We start from the raw sequence: 21,044 nt of genomic DNA, 5'->3' as shown, positions 1-21,044 counted from the left end.
AAATATTACCTGATGTTAGAGTGGATCCTGCACCAGAGAGGGGGGAACATGCTATTAGACCATTATTGCGTCAACTGGCAAACACGGAATATGAACCACAGACTAAATAAAGCATTGCATCAATGTTAAATTTACTGAAGCACTATGACACATTATGGTTATGGAAGCAAATATCCCTATTTTTAGGAAACACACACTGAAGTATGTAGTTGTAGGCTATGATTTACGTAATTTACTTTCCAAAGATCAGAAAAAAATGTGTGGGTGTGTGTGTTTGTGTTTAGAAAGTGCAAGAGTACAAAAAACAAAAAAGAGTGAGAGAAGCAAAAAGGGTATAATGTTGACTAAGAGTGAATTTGTGTGGGGAACACACAGGTTTTATTTGTACTATTCTTATTCTTGCAACTTTTCTTTAAGTTTGAAATTACATATTTCAAAATAAAGAGTTAAATTTTGCAGAAATGAGTTGGCAGCTGTCACTCTTAGAAAAGGAGTAAGAATGTCCACTCTTAGCCCCTACCCACAGGACAGTGCTACAGCTGCTGCAGTGCCCTGGGCAGTCTGCAAATATTTCAAGGAAGAGTGAGACAGGGATAAATGATCTAAGATTTCTTTCAGCTTCGTTTCATGGTTGTCTTTACTAGGGTTCAAAGTAGAAGTTAAAGACTTTTTATATTTAGATTGGTTAATCGATCCTCTTAGAGGGGTGGGTATGAATAAAGGACTCTTACGTTAGCAAAGGTAATTTCTACTGGCTCCTCAAACGTCAGGAGCTGGAAAAGGAGAAGGTGGAAAAAGATATACACGCCACTGTCAGACAGAGCTTGTAAGCTGGTAGGTGTAGCATTCTGAATGTATGATAATTAAAATCAATTTGTGGTCATCAATTCCACTTTAAATTTCTACAACTAAGAATTAGAAGTCTGAAAGGAGTACCATTTCTCTGTAGAGCTGCACTGGTGAGGTCGTGTTCACAATATACAAATTCCACCCAGCCTCAGCTACAGGAGGTGTTTTGAGCTTAACACTGGTAGCTTTTCTAGAACTAAAAGCAAAACAAAGGACAAGAACTGTAAGATAAGACATATTATTAATAAATGGCAATTTTAAATGGTAAACATTTGATACTCCAAATAACTATGAAAATATTTTCATTTAGTATTAACTGTACAGTCGATTTTTATAGAGTATTATTTCACAATGCTGCACACAGGCCTACAATATTTAATATTCTACAGCTCTCATGAATTGATAAATCAATCACTTCCAACTCATTCCACAAGCATTCTTAAATGGGCTAGGCTCAAAGAACAGGCAAGAGCCCTCAAAAGAAAGAGAGCTTTGGCTGTGAAAGTCCTCGAGCCCAGGATCTCTCCTGCACGGGGCCTCCGTGAGTCCAGCACGCCCTATACCACAAATCTAAGCTGAGCTCCAACAGAGCAATCCTCAGAGCACGCATGGCTGCTGGGAAAATGCACAAGACTCACACAACTGCAAGTCTGCTTAAAGCACTCCCCTAATCTTGCTTTCACTATGTGATGAATTTTCTGTAGTTGACAAACTTAAAACGCAGACCTTCGACCAAATGAATTTTCAAATAAATCAGAATTTTAAAAAATCATTTAAAGTACATAATACTTTACAAATGTCAAATGTGAAAGATTACAAGTTGTTTTTCCTCTCGCTAGAAGCTTTCAAGATCAGACCGCTCTGTGCATTCTGTAAGTGACCCGTTAACAAGTCAACATAATTCCTGTTGGAGGAACAAAGAATAGGCACAAGCAATTCCAAAAAGCAAAAACTTATGTTAAAAAGAAAAACCAATGTTTGACTTGAAACACATGACATGTTTCTTCCCCCCAAACAGCTTTCTTTACTGATTAAATTTTCCATAGAGGACCATTAAAATTAGATTGCATCCCCTACCACTAGGTTCACAGTACAGAAAAGGTCAAACAGAAGCATAACTAGTCTGGAATTAAGCATTCTAGTGTGAACGCAGAAAATCGAAGAGTCAACCAGAAATTAGTGCCATCGAATTGCAATTTTATTTTAAGGTAAATCAGTACATATCCATATAGCATGAATATACTTTAAGGTAAGAAATGTACTGTGAATTTCTTTTGACTTGAAATACCAGAAAACAATCTTTGGATACACGTGTAACCACTGAAAGGTCAAAGGAGAAAAACAGGTAGCAGAGGTGTGGTTTGGGTTAGCATTAGAGGCTCTATCTTCCCTGTTAATTACACAGAAAAGCATGTCCCTTAACTTCTTATCTAAAATTCCAGATTTTTATTGAAACCATTTAAAAATTCATTTTCTTCTAAAGGTTCCAAGGTCAATTATAAAAGTTATTCTAGAGATCATCATTAAAACCTTAATTTTCTTCCTTGGGGACGGGGGAGGGGCAGCGTGGGGGAACAGCCAAGAAAATCCATCTGATCAAAGTTTTGATTTAAAAAAAAAATAAATAAAGATACAGTAAGAAGCACACAAAATACACAAGTAGAAATTCATTCCAGAAACTTTGGCAGCAATGTCTGGGGGAGAGGGATGCTTACAGAAGTCTCTTGGGTGACTCTCTTCTCTCCGGAATGGTCTCAGAGTCTGCCTTGGTCAAAAGTATTATGTGGTTTTTAAAGTGACAGATGGCTTTTAAGCCTATGAAAAGCTGTATTCTTAAAGCACAGACATCCATACTGACAGGCGGGCAAGCCTAGTAAAGGAAAAATCACAAATTTAACCAAGAAAAAGGACATGAACTTTAATCTTCAAAATTCAGTCTGTTTATTTGATAAAGTCTTTCCTGCTCCACCCAACCCCCACCCCCCCAAAAAACCAAAAAAAACCTCAAATTCCTATTCTTATCAGAGTGAGGAGGTTATCCTATCTGAACTTACAGAACCAACAACCTATTTCATATGTGCCTACCAAAGAGCTACTCAGTATTTAGTGACTGAATGAATGCAGACAAAGGGTGCATCTCACAGGCAGCTGAGGGAACCCCGCATGGCTCCAGGAGTACGGCCGTGGGGTGGTAACCTGCACCAGGGAAATGCCCACTAACAGTGGGCTGAATGGAGTTTCTAGGCAAAATCAGACACTACAAAGGGACATTCTAATGCACACAGAGTACAGGAAATGGGTGTGTAGGATAGAAATGCTTGTATGTTCATAATGCTTGTATGTTCAGATGGCCCCTAACTCTTACAGCCTCACGTGTGAGCATTGCCTAAAATGGCTGACAGGCTGCGGTGTATCAGGTAAACGGGAGGAAACCCTCAAGCAGGAGCCAGGCTGCTGTCCCTGCAAGGGAACAAGAAGAGCTCTTTCTGGGGGCTCACAACACGAAGCTGCCAGGCCCATGCCCTCTCCGTTAACACCGTTTTGACTCAGAGGCCATCTTCCCTGTCCCTTTGTCCTAAGTGCTTGGGGAAACACCGCCATCTATTTTTTCATTCCTAAGAATAGTCAAGGTGGCCTTGGCTGGTGCCGAGGAGCTGGAATCTCAGAGCAGCAGGAGATAAAGATAATGTGCACTTTGGACCAAACTCGGAGGCTGTGAAATCTTTCTCAGACACCCAGCTCCCAAAGCCGAGTCAGCAAGCGGGCTAAATGCCTGCGTGCTTGTGCAGGTGGCATCTCAGATTTCAGAACGGTGGCGTCGCAGAGAAGGGAGAGCCATGAGGTGTGGCTGCCACTGTCCGCCCCCCCACACCACCGTAAGGAGGGCTGGTCTCAAGAGCAGCCTTCCCGCCAGCTACTACCCACCCCACCTTTTTCTCCCCTCCTCTATTCCTTGTTCCGTCTAGTTTTATGAGGCTGAAACCTGAAATTATGATTTATTTTCAAATATAGGTTGATCCTGCCTTGATCTATTATATATCCCTCACTCCAAAATCACCATCTGTGTAAGCCTACATCTTTCTGAGGTTTAAAAAAAAATTTTTTTTAAAGTAGTGGCAAGGTGTGAGGAGAAGAGAGGAACAAAGAATCTGTCAGCTTTCAATTTTTACTAGGGAAATAACCTTTATTTTTAAAATACATCATCTCTTGCAAAGGCTGTGTGTGTATCTTAACCACAGACAGAAAGGCACAGGGGAAGCTGTGATTCTGGTTTCCCAAGAGGCTGGAGGTAGGCAGTCAGCCTGGGCAGCAACAGAAAGCTACAGGTGGGCCACAGCAAGAGAGTCCTTGAGAAGTGAGGTCACAGAAAACACTACCATGTATCAGAACGAAGGCGAAGACGATAACAGTAGTAGAGAACTTCAGACGTGCTACAGAAGGCTGACTGGTTAACACAGCCATCACTACTGAACACGTATTTTTCCAGGAAAAGGCATCCCAGGTGTCTTTTTATGATAGACATAAACTAACTTGTAAAATACAGGCCATCCTAACTGGGGGGTTAGTTGCAAAGTACTGTCTCTGAAGTTACACTGCATATTCTTTACTAAACTTTTAAAACAGTGCATTATACCTAGGTTCTGAATGAGATGTTTTCAAAGTAATCTTAAATACTGTCACCTAAATCATGAATCACAAAACAACACATACTATTTGACCTTCAAAAGTTCTAATTCAATAAACAGGATTTTAAGATCTTTCCTGTTCGCCACGCTCAGACCCGAGTGAATGAGCATTCATACGTTCCCTTTGTCTTCCGTTTCACTGTCCTCAGGAGCCAGTTCTGACCTTGACGGTGGAGTCCATGTCCGGGTCCTCCTCCCGAGCGGCGGCCGCACTGCACCGCACCGTGAAACACTGCAGGTAGTTACTAAGGAAGAAGAGAGAGGCCACTGAGCAAGGCGGGGGCCAGTAAGCCACGCGTCCACAGCTGGGACGATTTCACAGGTGAGCAGAGCAATGGCGGGCTGGGGGAAGACTCAAGTATCTGTCAAATGCTGACGAGGCAGACTGCTTGCTAACAAGCAGAGCACCTCAGAATCCCTTTTACAGAAACACATAACTGGTCCCCACCTTACCCTTGCTGAGTCATAATCTCTAGGAGCTGAATCCAGGCACGTTTGGTTGTTGTACACTCCTAGTTAAGAACCATGGATCTGGGTCAATACCCTCATTTACAGACAAAATGAAGCCCCCAGGGTCAGCCCAAAGGACAGAGAGGTCACTACCAAAGCCAAGATCAGAACCCAAGTTTCCCGACTATTATTTCCGTCCCACTCATCTGAGGACGACACCGAGCCTGGATTACGCTGAGCAACACACTGAGATTATGCAAACACGCATCCAGTGGTAGAACTGATAATCGGAGACTGAAGGAATCTTCAGAATTACCTACTCCAGCAACTCGTTTTAAAGATTAGGGCCTGGAAGCTTCATGACTGGTCCAAGGCCTCTCTGGAGAATGGAGCCACATTAGATGCCAGGTCTCTTCACTCCTCACACTCCTCTCTCTATCTCTTTCCACAACCCCCGGCTGCTTCTGCACAGTAAGAGAACCCAGGGACCCCCCAGTAAGTGCATGATTGATGCCTGGTGGTCCGGTGACATGTGGATAACTCAACACTCCACTACTGACATTAAAAACAGTTAACTTGGAAACTGCTACAAACCCATCTTGTAGTGAATTCATAGGAATGATTTTTAAAAACAAACTAAAAAGTGAGAGAAGTAAAAATGAACTATTAAAAAATAAATAAATACACAAATAAATAAATAGATAAATAAATAAAGGACTAAAAGCAAACCTAACAATGATCTTAAAATAGGAGAAATACCTCTTTAACAGCATAGGTATTCTGCCACTGTGACAGTGGGAGACTGCACACATAAGAGGCACCAGGGAGGGCTCCCTCCACCTGTTTGCTGGGGCTTCCATTTCAGCCTGAGCCCACTGCCATCTCTGTCCATCTCCACAGAGTTCTGGGACATGGCCTCTGGAGTCATGACAACAGCTGGGACAGGCGCACCAATGCTTAGAAATCTGGAGTAGAGAGTTAGCACCCTTCGGAATTAAAATGATTGGAAGGGACTCTGAGACAATGAGGAGCAACAAAAAGCACCTGGTGAGGCCAGGATGCCAGATGAACGTGGCTATGACAACAAAAAGAAATGACCGTTAGGTTCTAGAGATAAAAAGGCTGGCTCCTCTGCCTCACCTCCACTTGCAGTAGTCCAGCTGCGGGCTACTGCTGGAATACTCGGAGGGGTATAAAGGAACAGAGAGCGCTGAGATGTGCTGCACAGGTATGTCTGGGACATGCTGCTAAGTGAAGCAGCAAGCTGCTGAACAGCGGAGACATGATCCACCTCCGTAAAAAACAAATCACAGGAGTACATGCATTGTTTTTTAAAAAGTTGGATGAATATACACCTATTATTGACATGGCTTAAGTCTGAGGAGTAAGGAGGGGGCTTTTCTACTTATGTATTTCTGAGGGTGACATCTTATATAATTTTATTAGGTTGGTGCAAAAGCAATCGCAGTTTTTGCAATTATTTTTAACCTTTTAAACCACAGTCACTTCTGCCCCAACCTAATATATTGTTCACAGAATCCTTAAAATTTTTTTCTGTTGCTTTTTTTTTTTTAGAGTATATAAACATACTAGTTTTCAAGAAACATGAATATACTTAAGGGGACATGGCACGAGGGGCAGATAAGCTTAGAGTGCCCATTCTCTAAACTCTCAGTGTCCTGTACATCTACGCAATCAGATGAAGAAAAGATAGCTAGTCATTTGGCATCAATATTCTGGTACAGAAATGAGTATTTCATTCCTTCTTTCTCCCTCTAATTTTTTCTTTGGTTTCTGAGATGCTACAGTTTCCTCGCATTCTTGAAGCTCTTTCTCTGCCTCCTCTCACGTTCTGAAGATCACTTTCACCAGTTTTCAGTTCAACCACTTTTCTCTGCTACACACTCTTGGAGCCATACTTACTACTTTAATAACCATCTCTTTTTGGTGGTAATAAAACATCTAAGTTTTCCTCTCTTTCCTAATCTTCAGTCCTATGTGTCCAAAAGCCTACTTAACATTTCCTCTTGATATTCTCGAAGTACCTCAAACTTTAATGTACAAACCAGAATTCTCTTTCACCCCACACTACACCAGGCTCCATTCTTTCATCAAAGCAGGCTCACACTGTGGTGGGGTTTTTATGCCTCCTCCATTCCCATGATCCCATCAGACATCAACTCTGTCACTCTGTTGCCGAAGCCTCTTTCATCCGTTCTGCTTTCTCCTCTCACTGCTACTGCCCTGACCAAACATAACCTCGCATTATCCACACTGGAACCACTTCAATAGTTTCTTCATCTACGTTCAATCCCTATTCCATAATGGCCACCATGACCTGTCCTAAAGCAATGCTCTGTCACATCACTCTCTTGGGTCAAAACCTTAAAAAATGCCTTAGTTTGATTTTCAAAGCCCTGAGCTACATTTCAGTTGCTTCATATTTAAAGAACATCGTTGTGCACCAGTTTGGAGATTGAGAAGACTAGCTACCTTCACAGTCTTCACTTTAGAAACACACAACAGCATTTCTCCTTACATCAGAGAGCGGGAGGAGAAGGGGGCAGCACCCACCCCAGGAGGGGGCATCAGAGCTCCAGGTGGGTCCTGTGCTGTTTGAAACAGACTCCAGCACCTGCTGGAGATTCTGACAACTCCACTCAGTTGTCACTACCCTTTTTATAATTTAATTAACAATACAATTAATTACTGGGTGCTCCTGAACATAGCCTTTATGTACAGTCTTACCTCCATCTATAATGCTCTTCTCTTCCAGTCTCTATCTGTCAAATTCTGACTAGCTTTTGGGCCTCACTTCAAACACAAAGAACTTTCCCATATGACTCAGCCAGAAGTACTTTCTCTCCTGCCAGTGCTTACACCAGTTTCATAAAGTCTTAGGACATTTTTCACCAATCTAGTGTATGTGTCCCCGGCCGTCTCTCATGTCACTGCCATAGAAAGCAGGTGGTGTACCTTGTTCATGGTTGGTTGGCTAGAGGGCCCAATGCAGTGCCTCACATAAAATCTAAGTTAAAAAACACAGGAAATAGAACCAAAAGCATCACTTACTGCCGAGATAAAAGGAAAGGAGATCAAAGTCCTGCTCAGGAACCCATGATCATGTCGGCATACTAAGGTAAGGTGACTCAGAAGACATCTGCCACCAATTAGCAACATGACCTTGACCAATCCCAATCTCTGCACTATTTTGCCATCTGCACTAATCAGAGGGGACATTCAGATAGTCTTTCTGGCCCCTTCACAGATCTAAACCATTATGAAATAACTCATGCAGAAATGATATAATAGCAGTGAAAAAAAAAATTAGGAAATCTAAAAAGAAATCTAGATATCCTGACTGGTCCCAATGACATTTCATTAGAGTTACCTATGAAAATCTTCCCTCATGAAGAACCTTATAGTTCCTTACAAAGATCCCCACCCAGTCTAAGAAAATAAAACAAAGGCAAAACCAGAATCTAAATCATTGATATTACCATGTTTCCCCCCAAAATAAGACCTAGCTGGACAATCAGCTCTAATGCATCTTTTGGAGCAAAAATTAATGTAAGACCTGGTCTTACATAGTATATAATGTAATATAATATAATATAATATAATATAATATAACATAACATAATATAAATACTGGGTCTTACATTAATTTTTGCTCCAAAAGAAGCATTAGAGCTGATTGTCCAGCTAGGTTTTATTATACTATGTAAGACCGGGTCCTATATTATAGTAAAATAAGACTGGGTATAATATAATTTAATATAATATAATACTGGCTCTTATATTAATTTTTGCTCCAAAAGATGTGTTAGAGCTGATTTTCTGGCTAGGTCTTATTTTCAGGGAAACACAGTAAAAAGGCGGGTATGGGCCATCAAAAGACAAATGGATATCATTAATTTACAGTGCGACATACTGGTTCACACAATTCTCATTTAAAGATTTAGAAAGCACCTCAAGAATTTACAGAAGTGACTCAAAGGCTAGCAAGTGACACTAACATACCTTGTGATGACATGCAAAAATTGTGGCGTGAGCACTGCCTGTTGGGACCTCTCAGGATATTGGTAAACTGACATTAATTCAACAGATTTGACAACCATGTAGAGATAGCCCACATGAGGCAATGAGAAAAAACAAAAGAGACTCAGCAACTCTTTTTCCTGATACGAATTTTTTCTCTCAGAAGTAAGAGAACCTGTATGAAAAAAAGGAAAAAAAAAATGCCATGAAACCAGTAAATAAAGGGAAAAAATATCTTGACTTTTGTATGCAAAGAAAAAAAAGTCTATCAGTAGATAACCAAAGAGTTGTTTAGGGGAAGTTGCTCTTCATAGAAGAATGCCAGTTAAAAAATGAAAAGCGAATGATACAATTACAATATCACCATATTGCAACCACAATAAATGAAGAGATCTAGGTAATAATCACTAATGGCTGTTAACAGCACAAAAAGAGTCAACTAGATACTAGTACCTTCCAAAAGAATTCAACACTACTTGTACTTCCTAAAATCATCATCATCATCAGCTGATCAAGCCTAAGTCTAGACTAGCACTGTCCATAGAAATCCAATGTGAGACATACATGTAACTTAGTTTCCTAGTAATCACATTTACAAAAAACATATTGTATTAACCCAATGTAACCCAAATACTACTATGTCAACAAGCAATCAACAAACATTGAGATATTTTATGATCTTTTTTTATACTAAGTCTTCAAGACCTAGTGTGAATTTTGCACTTAGAGTGTATCTCAGTTTGGACGAGTCACATTTCAAGTGCAACATGTAGCTGGCTAATGGCTCCCATACTAAACAGTCAGTTTTAGATCCAACTATCAAATCACAGGGAAACACAGGGGACAGGAATGTGTTAAATGACATTGTGGGGAGTCAATCAGCAAAATTCAGATTGTGGGAAATTCTACAGTATTAGCCCACTTTCTCGCTAAAGAAATTGCAAAGAGAAAGAGGGAGGAAGCGAGAGCCTACATATTAAAAGAGACTTTAGAGACATAGCAACCAATTGCAACGTATGAACCTTACTTAGAATCTGATCCAAACAAATTAAAGAAAAAAAACTTTAGACAATCAGAGAAGTTTGTACACTGACTGGATATTTGATGATGTCAATGAACATTTTAAAAATATGAAATGTACTTTGGGTTTGTTTAAGATAGAATCCTTTTCTTTTAGAAACAGATGCTGAACTATTAGGTTGGGGCAAAAGTAACTGCGGTTTAAAAGGTTAAAAATTGCAAAAACCCCAATTACTTTTGCACCAACCTAATATTTATGGCTCAAATGGTATCAACCATGGTATCTGCAACAAAATAATCTAGCATGGGATCGGGTAGAAGTGGCCACGAGGCAACATTGTTGAAATTGTGTGATGAGTACAGGGCTTTCATTGCATCTACGTGCTTGAAAGTTTTCATAATCAAGGGTTTTTAAAAAGTACAGCTTTGATTGATACTCTTCAAGGATACCCATTAATAACAGAAGAAAATCTAATTCTGCATCCTCCAAAACTGGCCCAAAGCAACCTGGCCAGTTTTTTCTCTCTTCTTTCCTACACACATCTGTGCTCGTCAGACGAACCACTCGCTCATCTCCAAACACATATGCTTTTATACTTTGCACATGTTGGCTCCCCTCACCAAACTATCCATCTTCTGAAAGCTCTACTCAAATATACACTCAAATATGTAAATATTCATTCATTTGCCTATTAAGTAAATATTCCTCAAATACCTACTACTAAGTACCACTGTTCTAGGTTCTGGGGATACAATAGTGCACAAGACAAGGTAACTGCATCCCTTTTAGTAACGTGGACTGGGGTGCAGGACAAACAGTGCAGTATGTGGAGAAGGAACAGGTTAAATTGAGAGGTCTGAAGAAGTCTTTTGTGGTGAGTTGACTTTTGGACAAAGAGCAGAATGACTCAAAGATACCAGTCTTGCAAAGATACCAGTCATGCAAGACCTGAGGGAAGCACATTCTAAGCACAGTAAATAACAGGTCTTACACAGGAGTGTGCGTGGCATACCCGAGGAATAGAGAAAGGCCACATGGATGGATAACAGTAAGCAGGATGAGTGGGACAAGAAAAGCCCTGAATGAGGGCCACGCAGACCATGGAAAAAATCGGGGATTTTATCCAAAGTGTTATGGGAAGCCACTGGATAAAAAGAGGAGCCTCTAACATGGCGACGGGTCGTCTGGTCTCCAGCCTTTTCTCACAACCCCCGCTCCCTGGCTCGACTCCCCACAGTCTCGCTTCTCAGTTCCTCAAACAAGATTCTCCTTCCCACATGCCTTTGCTGCTGCTTCTGCACCACCTCTACTCCCAAACCAGGGCCAATTCATTCAGGATCCTTGTTCTCGGGCAGCCTTCCCTGACCAACAGAGGTCGGGATCTTCTGTTAGAGGCTTTCAGGGCAGGGTTCTTCCCCAGCACCCATTTCAGCGTATAACTACTCTCCTCTTCAGGACTGATCACTAATCGTCTGCCTCCCCACGAAATAAGCCCACACATGCAAGCACTCTGCCTGCTTCTGCTCATTACTGGTTCCCCGGTATCCAGCACGGTGCCCAACACAGCAGGTACTCAATGTTTACTAAAATAAATTTTAAAAACTGAGATTATAAACACATTTAATCAGAATAATATTTGTAACTTTCGCTAGGCAATACCAAAGATGTTAAGCAGGCCAGGACTAAGCATAGAACCCAACGCTGATTCTCAAACGTGGCTGCCCGTTAGACTCTTGGGGAGCTTTTCAAAAATACCAACGCCCAGGCTCCAGAACTGACCGACTGAGTCAGAATCTCCATCATGAAGAGCCTGGGCATCACTATTTTTAAAAGCATCCAAGTAAGCCCAACGTGCAGAGAGCCTGAAAAACACTGCTCTAAACGAATCTCCCTTCAGTCCACACATTCCCACGCTGCTCACAAAGTCGTCAGAAAAGCTTTGCCAGGTACCCAGCTGGAACCCAGATAAGCCTTGGCTATATAGCAGGGCTCGGATTTCCCTTTTTGAGTCTAGCGACTGTTTTTCTAAAAGGGAAACGGGTTTTGTCTGTCACGTCCTCTCCATGGCTTCTCCTGGCAGACACAACTTCCCTTTCCAGTGCTCACAGGGATTTGCTATGGAACTTGTCCAAGGCCCCAGGGAGACTGTAGAAGAACCTAACCCACTACCCACGTCAGTCTCCCCTCCATCCCAGAGCCCTTCACCTCAATGCACTGTCACTGTCATACTTACCTGTCTGGTAAATGGGTAGCAGCTGAAGTGAATGCAATTTAATGTCATCAGACAAGACGTAGGATGAAATATCAGGAGCAAAACGTCTGTGAGTTTAAAAAGAGAGAAAGGGGAAGAGATCTAATTTCCATATAGTTTAAGCAGGAAAATACATATGAAATACTGGAGAATAAAAAGCTTTCTCATACCTATAGAGCAGGTGCTGAACATGGAAATATTTTATTTTTTCATCATCTAGACCCGTTGACTCCAGTGTAACAGATATTCCGGACTGTTCACTTTTTTCACCTAGAAGTTCCATGGGCTTTTGGCAGATAACAAAATCATCTGACTCGAGCTGTAAAGTTTCATTACTGATGCCTTAAAAGATAATATTTAAGAAAAGAATTTCTTAACTCCAAATAATACTTGAATGAAAATTAGACTTCACCACTTCCTCTTACCAATGTAGTAGACATACAGTAATTTTATTTATTTACACACACACATACACACACACATCTCATGTGTTAACAAGGCATTGTGGTTTTGAAGTTTTAGCACCTGCTCATCGATTCCTCACGACTGATGGAGTACAACAGGATTTATTATCACCCCCATTTTACACAAGGAAATCAAAACTCAGAATTCAGAACCCAAGGTCATTCGACTAGTAAATATGAGAACTGGGACTAGAAACCCCTCATCTAGTAGCAGCTGTTCCATTATTTCTATTGGTAAATATTACGAAATACATGTACACGCTACAGAGTAAGATACAGGCAGCCACATGATAAACCCAAACCCCAGGCTTTAGGAATAATTAAATCTATAAATAATGTGGTTTGGCTATATATATGTATATAAGAGCCCTTCAGAGATTGCCAGAAGTGAGGGTTTTCTCTATACTTAAAACAAGAAAGCAAGCTAAATTCATCATTTACCTTCTGCCGGTTTCATTCGACTGTTGGTCTTATGTGGATGGTGGTTAGCACTCTCTCCATATTTAGGGTTTGACTCCAATTTTAGGATTAAGACTTCTAAGTCTGACATGACAGCCACATATCCAACACAAAAAGAAATTTCAACAGGAGTGATATTACGTATGTGTATAACTAAAGAACGTTCAAAGTCCAATACTGATAATTCTTCATTAATGATCTGATACTTCAAACTAAATAAGACTAATTTATTTGTGCAGCCCACCAGAAGGTCTCCTTTCACAGGACAACAGGAAAGGCACAAGGGGGCCTCTGAAAGTGGCATTTCAATGATAGACATCTGGTCTCGGAAGGTTTCGCACAAGGGTGTCTCCACATCATGGCCCACCATTCGGATACACACGCGGGAGTTTTCCGTCCTTTTACTTCTCCAGTTCACATAAGCACGTAGAAATGTAGCTTTGTTTTTCTCTTCAATGGCTACCAAATAGTCCCCTGAGAAGGAAATAAGATTATACTTAGAATTTGTAATTAGAAATAACCACTTTCCTTGCATTGCAAAAAGGAACTACTAATGAATCCTAATGTGAATGGTTGAATCAAAGATTGACTAGAACAAAACCCGAAGTAACAGGATCTTAGGTGTATTTTTAACTGATGTTAGGCATTTAGGTTCTGAAATACAATCTCTTTCCATTTTAATGCCATACCCATTAATTATTCATGTAGCTTACATAGAAATTTTGCATTTTTTCCCTTATATTAGCTCTAAGTGTTTATCGTATCTCTGAATCGATAGCCCCAACAAAGCTCTCCTTCAGTAGTATTAGCCTGATGTTAAAATTAGGTATAAATTAAGGAACTCTTGAGTTTAGCAGAATTTACACTACAACCCCTCCCTTTCCCACAAAGTCACATCTTCATGTGACTAAGCTAATTTTCTAACCTAATTTCCCCTTAATTGTTGATTTTACTAGATTTTTTTATTACAAAGTAATTTTATAATTACTTTTTGTTGTGAGACGTCAAAGAGGTAAAGAGATAAAAAATGAAAAGCATAATGATTTCTCCCCTGCAGGCCAATCCGTGAGGAGCCGATGTTAACACAAAAAGCCCGGCATGCACTTTTCTATACCTTTCTCTCATATAAACATGGACCACAGGGTGGTATTCTGCTTTTTTTTAACAATCTGCAACTTTTAAAAATTAACAATAAATCTTTCGTTCCTGGTCAATACACGGGTATCTAACATTCTTTTCAATAGCTCCATACTATCCCGTATATACAAGTGGCATAATTTATTCAACAATTCCCCTATAGATATACATTCAAGTATTCCCAGGTTTTTTTGTGATTTTTTCCCCCCACTATACTTCACACTGTATCAACAGGCCTACACATATATATTTATTCACTGGGGGTTTGTTTCATGGCATAGATTCCGAAAAGTGAAAATGTTTGGCCAATGTTAGGTTATTTTTCCAGACCATTTATAAAGCTGGTCATCTTTTCCTATGTTCACCAGCCATGGATAGTTTCTCTTCTGCACGTTATCCACTTTTTTATGGGGTTTGATTTGCTCTTCTTAATAGCAGCTCTCTGGGTAAAAGTGACAGTAATCGCTTGTTGGCCATGAATAGCAAATGGGTTTTGACAGTTTATCATTTGACTTCTGACTTTGCTCATGGCATCTCTTATCAGTCAGATATGTATCAGGTATGTATCTGTAGTCAGATATGTATCTTTTCTTTTTTGGCTTCTGAGTTTCCAAACTTGCTTAACCAGTCTCCCATGTCCTCCAAATTACACTAAAATATTCCATTTTTGTGTTTTTTTAATTTAAATTTTTAATCTTTAGAACTTTGTGGGTGAGGGGGGAATAAGTCAGCGTTCTTCAAAATGTAGAACCGACTGTAAAGTAAAATTATTAGGGAAACAAGCCCCTTTCCAATGAACTGAAATGGACACAACACTGTTAGCACACTGACTTCCTGTATCTGCATGCAGCAAGGAAGCAGGTGCAGCCCCTTTCTGCACATGCTCACTGGGCTGGGCCGGCCACCTGGTCCTCGGAAATGCACCAGCGCTCAAGAGAGGCAAGCCTTCTGATGCTGGTTCCTCCGATGCCACAGAGATGGAGGCTGTACCTGCTCTGTCCCTGGAGACCTTGGTAGGATGCCTAAATACACCCTGCGGGCTCAATAACTTTGCTCACTCACTCTGTTCCAGAGAAGCAGTTTGGATGCCTTGTGGCCTCCACCTTCCTAGGCCTCCCTCAGTAAATTATTATTATTTTTTAATTTCTTATTGTGGTAAAATACACATTACATAAAACTTACCATTTTCACCATTTTGAAATGTACAATTCAATGGCATTAAGTATATTCACGTTGTTGTACATCTGTCACCAACAACCCTCTCCAGAACTTTTTCATTTTCATCCAGACTCTATCTACTCAGCAGTAATTCCCAACCCTACCATTCCACCCGACCCCAAACTCCGACAACCACCATTCCCACCATTCTACTTTTTGTCCCTATGAATTTGACTACCCTACCTCATTATATAAACTGAATCATACAATATTTGTCCTTTTGTGTCTGGCTTACTTCACACAGCATAATGCCTTCAAGGTTCATTTGTGTTGCAGCATGTGTCAGATTTTCATTCCTTTTCAAGGCTGAATAATAGTCTATGGTATGTATATACCACATTTCGTTTATCTATTCATCTGTCGATGGAGACTCAGGTTGTTTCCATGTCTTGGCTATTGTAAGCAATGCTATAATGAACATGAGCGTAACAGATAAACATATGCCACGTTTTGTTTATCTTTTCATCTGTTGATAGGCATTTGGGATGCTTCCACCTCTCGGCTCTTGAGAAAAATGCTGCTATGAACACTGGTGTATAAATACCTGCAGAAGTTTCTGCTTTCAATTATTTTGTGTCTATAACCAGAAGTGAAATTGCTGGCTCACAGGATAATTCTGTTTATTTTTTTGAGGAACCACCATACTGATTTCCACAGCAGCTCCACCATTTTACATTCCCACCAGCAATGCACAAGGGTTCCAATTCCTCCACATCCTCACCAACCAGTATTTTCTATTTGTTTATAATAGCCACCCTAACGGGTGTAAAATGGTATCTCATTGTGGTTTTGATTTGCATTTCCTTGATGATTAGTGATGTTGAGCATGTTTTCCTGTGCTTGTTGACCACGTGGAGAAATGTCTATTCAAATCCTTTGCCCATTTTTGAATTGTTTCTTCTTGTTGTTGTTGTTCAGTCACAGGAGTTCTTTACACATTCTCGATATTAATCCCTTATCAGATATACGCTGTGCAAATATTTCCTCCCATTCTGCACACTGCCTTTTCAATCTGTTGATTGCGTTGTTGGATGCATAAAAGTTCTTAATTTGTATGAAGTCCAATTCTATCTATTTTTTTTCTTTTGTTGTCTGTGCTTTGGTGTCATATTCAGGTTAGTGGTAAATTACTTTTAAAAGTAGGAGTATTTGTTTAGTTATAATAAAAGTGTTTTATTCAGGCACCTATAAATATATGCCTATTTCATTAATAGTCTATATATCAACTGTTCATATATAATCTGCGAACTATAGATAGTGTCCATGCTGTCTTGTGTGGTTTCAAATTAATAACTTGTTTTATAAACAATGACCTGGAATTTGCTAAGTGTGTCTACCTGATATGATCAGAGTTTTAGTGTTCTTTTAGTTAATCCTCACAACAGACCTTTACAATATTCTCTCCTTCTCCTTTTATAGATCAGGAATCTGAGGCTCAGACAAGCTAAGTAATTTGCCTAAGGCAACACAGCCAACCAAGGAGGGAGCTGGACCTTAAACTTGGATTTGGTTAGCTCGAAAGCTGACACTCATTTCCCAAATTACGCCGTCTCTCCAAATGTTAGAAAGAAGATGTAAATCTAGGGGATTCTGTGGTGGTTATAGCCCTGTATAAGAGGAAGGAACTAAACTTTTTAAAGCATTATGTGCCCAGGGCTTTATTTTACAACAGCTCTGTCTTCATTAAGTAAATTAAAAAATCATTCTCATATTTACTAGTCACTAATTTTTAAAAATAAGTAAACTTTTTGTTTTATGTAGTAAGGTCATAAATCTGGTTAACACGGATACCAGCTTAAGGAAAACGCAGTACTCCAATGACGAAATTGACATCAGAAGGCAGAAATAACATACACTTCCTCAAAATGTGTTTTATGAGTTTAGCAAAGTTGAGGGAGGGTACGACTTGGGGGGAAGTACCAGACAGAAGAGAGCTTGTTTAGTATACTTGAGCTAAAGGACAGGCGATGAGGGCCATGTGGTCTTGTCCTCCCTGACCCAAAACAAGTGTCCAGCACCAGAGCTCCCCACACAGCACTCAACACCGGCCACTGGGCCTTTCTCCCTCGAGAGCAATGAGTTCTCATATCTCCTCTTCCTCCCTTCATACACAATGCCTAAATTAAGTTTCCATTACTGACAATGACCTTAGAGTACCCTGGTCATTCAAAATTTCTATCTACTTTCTCCCTGACACTCTCAAATTTAATAAAAGGAGGCAATCATCCTGCTAATTAGAGATCAAAAACAAAGACCAAAAAAAATTGAAAATGTTTACTGCTTGGGTAAGAGACCTGCAAAAATTTCCAGCAAACAAATGGCTGATGTAAGATTCATTCTGTTTTTGACATGGGGAGATGTGCTACAGAGGAAGACACTGGGGGCTCAGAGCAGGATTCCCAGGTCCAAGTTTCTGTGAGTGGGTAGAAAGAAGACCAAAAAGAAAAAGCTGAGGCACAGAAGACAAGTTATCTGGGTATCAGCATAGCTAGGAGTCAGCTGTGTGCAGATTAATAGCTGTACCCAGAGGATGAAGTTCAAGCTGAGGACCCGAAGTGACCCTTTGAGCTATACGACCCATGCTAATACATTCCACATGACTCCTGAACTTTCTTTAAGACAGCCAACTGGATTATAAAAACATCTTTGTTTTTCAAGGCCTCATTAATGAGGTCACCATTTCACTCTGCCTACAGCAGCCAGTATGGCTCTAGATCAGTGGTTCTTCGTCCTGGCTAAATATTAGACTCACTCCAATTCTGGGCCATGCCCCAGGAAACTGACACTGTTTCGCTTGGTTGTGGTACAGCATCAGTATTTTTTAAATCTCTCCCAGGTGATTCTTATGCACCAGCAGTGGCATCCAAGGATCTCCAGAATCACTACTGACAGCCAAGAATGCTAGAGGTTTACATAATGTCTATCTCTTCCAATTCTAGAATCAATGTCCATTGGAAGAATGGAGCAAATAATGTACACATAATGTTTCTCTGCCTCCCTCCCTCCCTCTCTCATACTCTAAAGTTGAAACGAGTGAGTTTGCCACTCAGTAGAGAGAGCTCTTGAAGGTGAGGACTCCTGTGCCTAAAAGAGGCGTGGGATGGAGAACACTACCAATATTATGAAATGATTATGAGAAAGATTTCATAACAAATACCAAAATCAGAACCTTCTGCTCAAAGAGAACTTATAGATCTAATAAATGGTTTTCAAATAGGTCTGTAGACCAGTGCAAGCCCTTGCTGATGTCTTCACTAGTCAAAAAGAAAAAAATAATAGTATCATAGGTTGGTCATAAAGCAAAGACATCCAAAACCTGGGGCTAAGTGTTTTTTTTTTTTCTTTTATAAATAATGGTGACAGTAAAGAGTAAGGCTTTTCATTTTTAAAAAAATATATATATCTTTACTTGACAAAATGAACAGATACTATATATGGTAGCCCCAAGTTTAACGATCCACAAAATCCCAGTGTCTGGAAATCACTTATCTAGTGATTCAACTTACTTTTTTTTTTCTTTTTAATAGATACTGAAACCCAAAAGTTTCTATGACCTCACACCCCAACAGTTGCAGACAGAAAAGGGACTAAACAGAGATGTGCAATCCTCCAGGTTCATTAGTAGTAAGTACTTCTGCCATGGGGTTTTCCACCATAAATACTGCAAGATACATCTTTACACCCTTCTTGAAAAGCAGGAATCAAACTTTAAGTATGTTTTTAATTAAAAGAATCCTATGGTGAATCCTTTTGTAATCTGAAAAAGTATCTATTATTAAATGTTGGAGTTTTCTAAAATAGGGATACACACACCCACACAGGACCCTCTTAGTATGTCTTTACATTTCTGGTGAAGAAAGAGTAGTGGATGCTGCTACGCCGTTTGGGGATGGGGTTACAGGGTGGTCTAAGACCTGAATTCCACTTATACAGATTTTAAAATCAGCGTCTAATGTGAGCTTTCCAAAAGGAGGTGGGTAAGGTGCAGATGTAAAAGGACTGGTCACGAGAGGGCATAACTGTTGAACCTCGGAGTACCTGGGGGTTCAAGGATACTATTCTCCCTACTTTTGTCACGGGTTTAATTTTTCTATACTGAAAGATTTTTTTCTTTGTTTTTGTTGTTGTTTAAATGGGTTGCGTGGAACCAAGACACCCAACCACCAGCCTTTCTGGCCAGGGCGAGTGGAGCAGCCAGCATCCTCCGCTACAGACGCAGGCTCTCACCTGTGGTTGCCACGACAACCTTGCCGCAAAGCGAGACCAGCCGGTAAGTTCCCGGAAGCACGAAGACCCTTTCCCACGCAGAGCTGCCGCGGGGGACGTTCGCTCCGCTAGGAAGCGGGCCCAAGCGGGGGCGCGGGGGCCCAGGCGCCCCCTGGCCCCGGCCTTACTCACCCGCCTCGCTGTAGGCCAGGCGCAGCACCCGGCCCAGCGTGGAGAAGGCGCACCTCGGCTGGCACAGCTCCTGGCCCGACACGGCGAACGCCTCCACCTTGCAGCCCGCCGCCACGAACAGCGCGTCGGGGCCCCCGCCGCAGAACCGCTCGGGCTCCAGCTTGCAGGGCACCACCTGCTGCGACCCGAATGGGTGCAGGTTGTACAAGTGCACCATCCTGGCGACGGGCTGCGGGTCGGCCCGGCGGCGCCGGCTCGGGTCGGCCGGCCCGGCAGGGCTCCCGGACACCCCGCGCCGGCTGCGGAGGTGGGACCACTTCCGCGAGCGAGTGCGCGGAGCGAGTCATGTGAGCGCCAGCCGGGCTCGAGTGCGGCTCCGCTTCTTAAAGAGGCCGCTGCCGGGTGAGGCCGGAGCTGGAAGAGCGGCCACACCCGCCCCGCCCCGCCCCGCCCCGCCCCGCCGCTGCCCGCGCCCCGCCTGCCCTGGGCCCCAGTGCCTTGCACCCAGCCGCCCAGTCCTGGCCACCGCTGGGCGCTCAGAGGTTGGCGGGCGCAGGTACCGCTGTGTCCTTCCCTTCGTCTTTTCATGTTACCGCTTAGGGCCAGGAGAGATGTTTAGGCCCTTAAGTAAGCTTTAGCATTCCATCATCTGCTGTCATGTATCATTCGTACTTGTTTCAGGGGCGTCACTCATGTCTCCCCAGTAGCCATGAGCTTATGGAGATTAGGGCTGCGAAAACTGAAGTGAGGTGCACACGGCTCCACCCAGTGCTAAACACACGGAAGACTTGCTCAGAAACACTTAGAATTCTAGAATGGTTTGGTTGGAAAGAGCAATGCCTAGAACATGCTTGGACAAACAAAAACAAAAAATGGCTGAATGAAAGACTCCATGGACATCATCTAGTGAACTCCAGGTATTTGACAAAAGATTAGTTTTAGCGCCAGAGGATATAGAAGGACTAAATCCTCTGGCTTTCAGTCCCAAAACTATGCCGTAGTCTGTACCCTGTATCTATTCCTGACATCGCAAACATGAAGTTTGTAGCTGCAATCCCAATTTTTTTTTA

At 41.5% G+C, this 21,044-nt stretch overlaps 1 protein-coding gene across 7 annotated transcripts in view; it reads right to left on the bottom strand.

Moving 5' to 3' along the window:
• HPS3 (HPS3 biogenesis of lysosomal organelles complex 2 subunit 1) overlaps positions 1-20,347 on the bottom strand; it is a 36,577-nt gene extending 16,230 nt beyond the window's left edge. For 6 of the 7 annotated variants that reach the window (XR_004424859.1, XR_004424864.1, XR_004424863.1 and 3 more), the window contains exons 1-8: positions 19,975-20,347; positions 13,204-13,695; positions 12,469-12,640; positions 12,281-12,366; positions 9,009-9,201; positions 4,699-4,780; positions 2,565-2,719; positions 937-1,045 (exon numbers count right to left, since the gene is read on the bottom strand). Coding sequence is in view for 3 of the 7 variants with exons in the window: in XM_033125311.1 (XP_032981202.1) it covers positions 937-1,045; positions 2,565-2,719; positions 4,699-4,780; positions 9,009-9,201; positions 12,281-12,366; positions 12,469-12,640; positions 13,204-13,695; positions 19,975-20,191 (1,506 nt within the window). In the remaining 4 variants the exon portion in view is untranslated. Of the gene's footprint in view, positions 1-936; positions 1,046-2,564; positions 2,720-4,698; positions 4,781-9,008; positions 9,202-12,280; positions 12,367-12,468; positions 12,641-13,203; positions 13,696-19,803; positions 19,940-19,974 lie in introns of those variants that run through there. The other variant, XM_033125335.1, reaches the window with a different exon arrangement.
• Positions 20,348-21,044: the final 697 nt, after the last annotated feature.

This window comes from Rhinolophus ferrumequinum, chromosome 2 (assembly GCF_004115265.2).
Source record: "Rhinolophus ferrumequinum isolate MPI-CBG mRhiFer1 chromosome 2, mRhiFer1_v1.p, whole genome shotgun sequence".
In the NCBI taxonomy this organism is placed as follows: Eukaryota; Metazoa; Chordata; class Mammalia; order Chiroptera; family Rhinolophidae; genus Rhinolophus; species Rhinolophus ferrumequinum.
The sequence above is the reverse complement of the archived record's forward strand: the minus strand, read 5'-3'. Positions and strand labels throughout refer to the sequence as shown.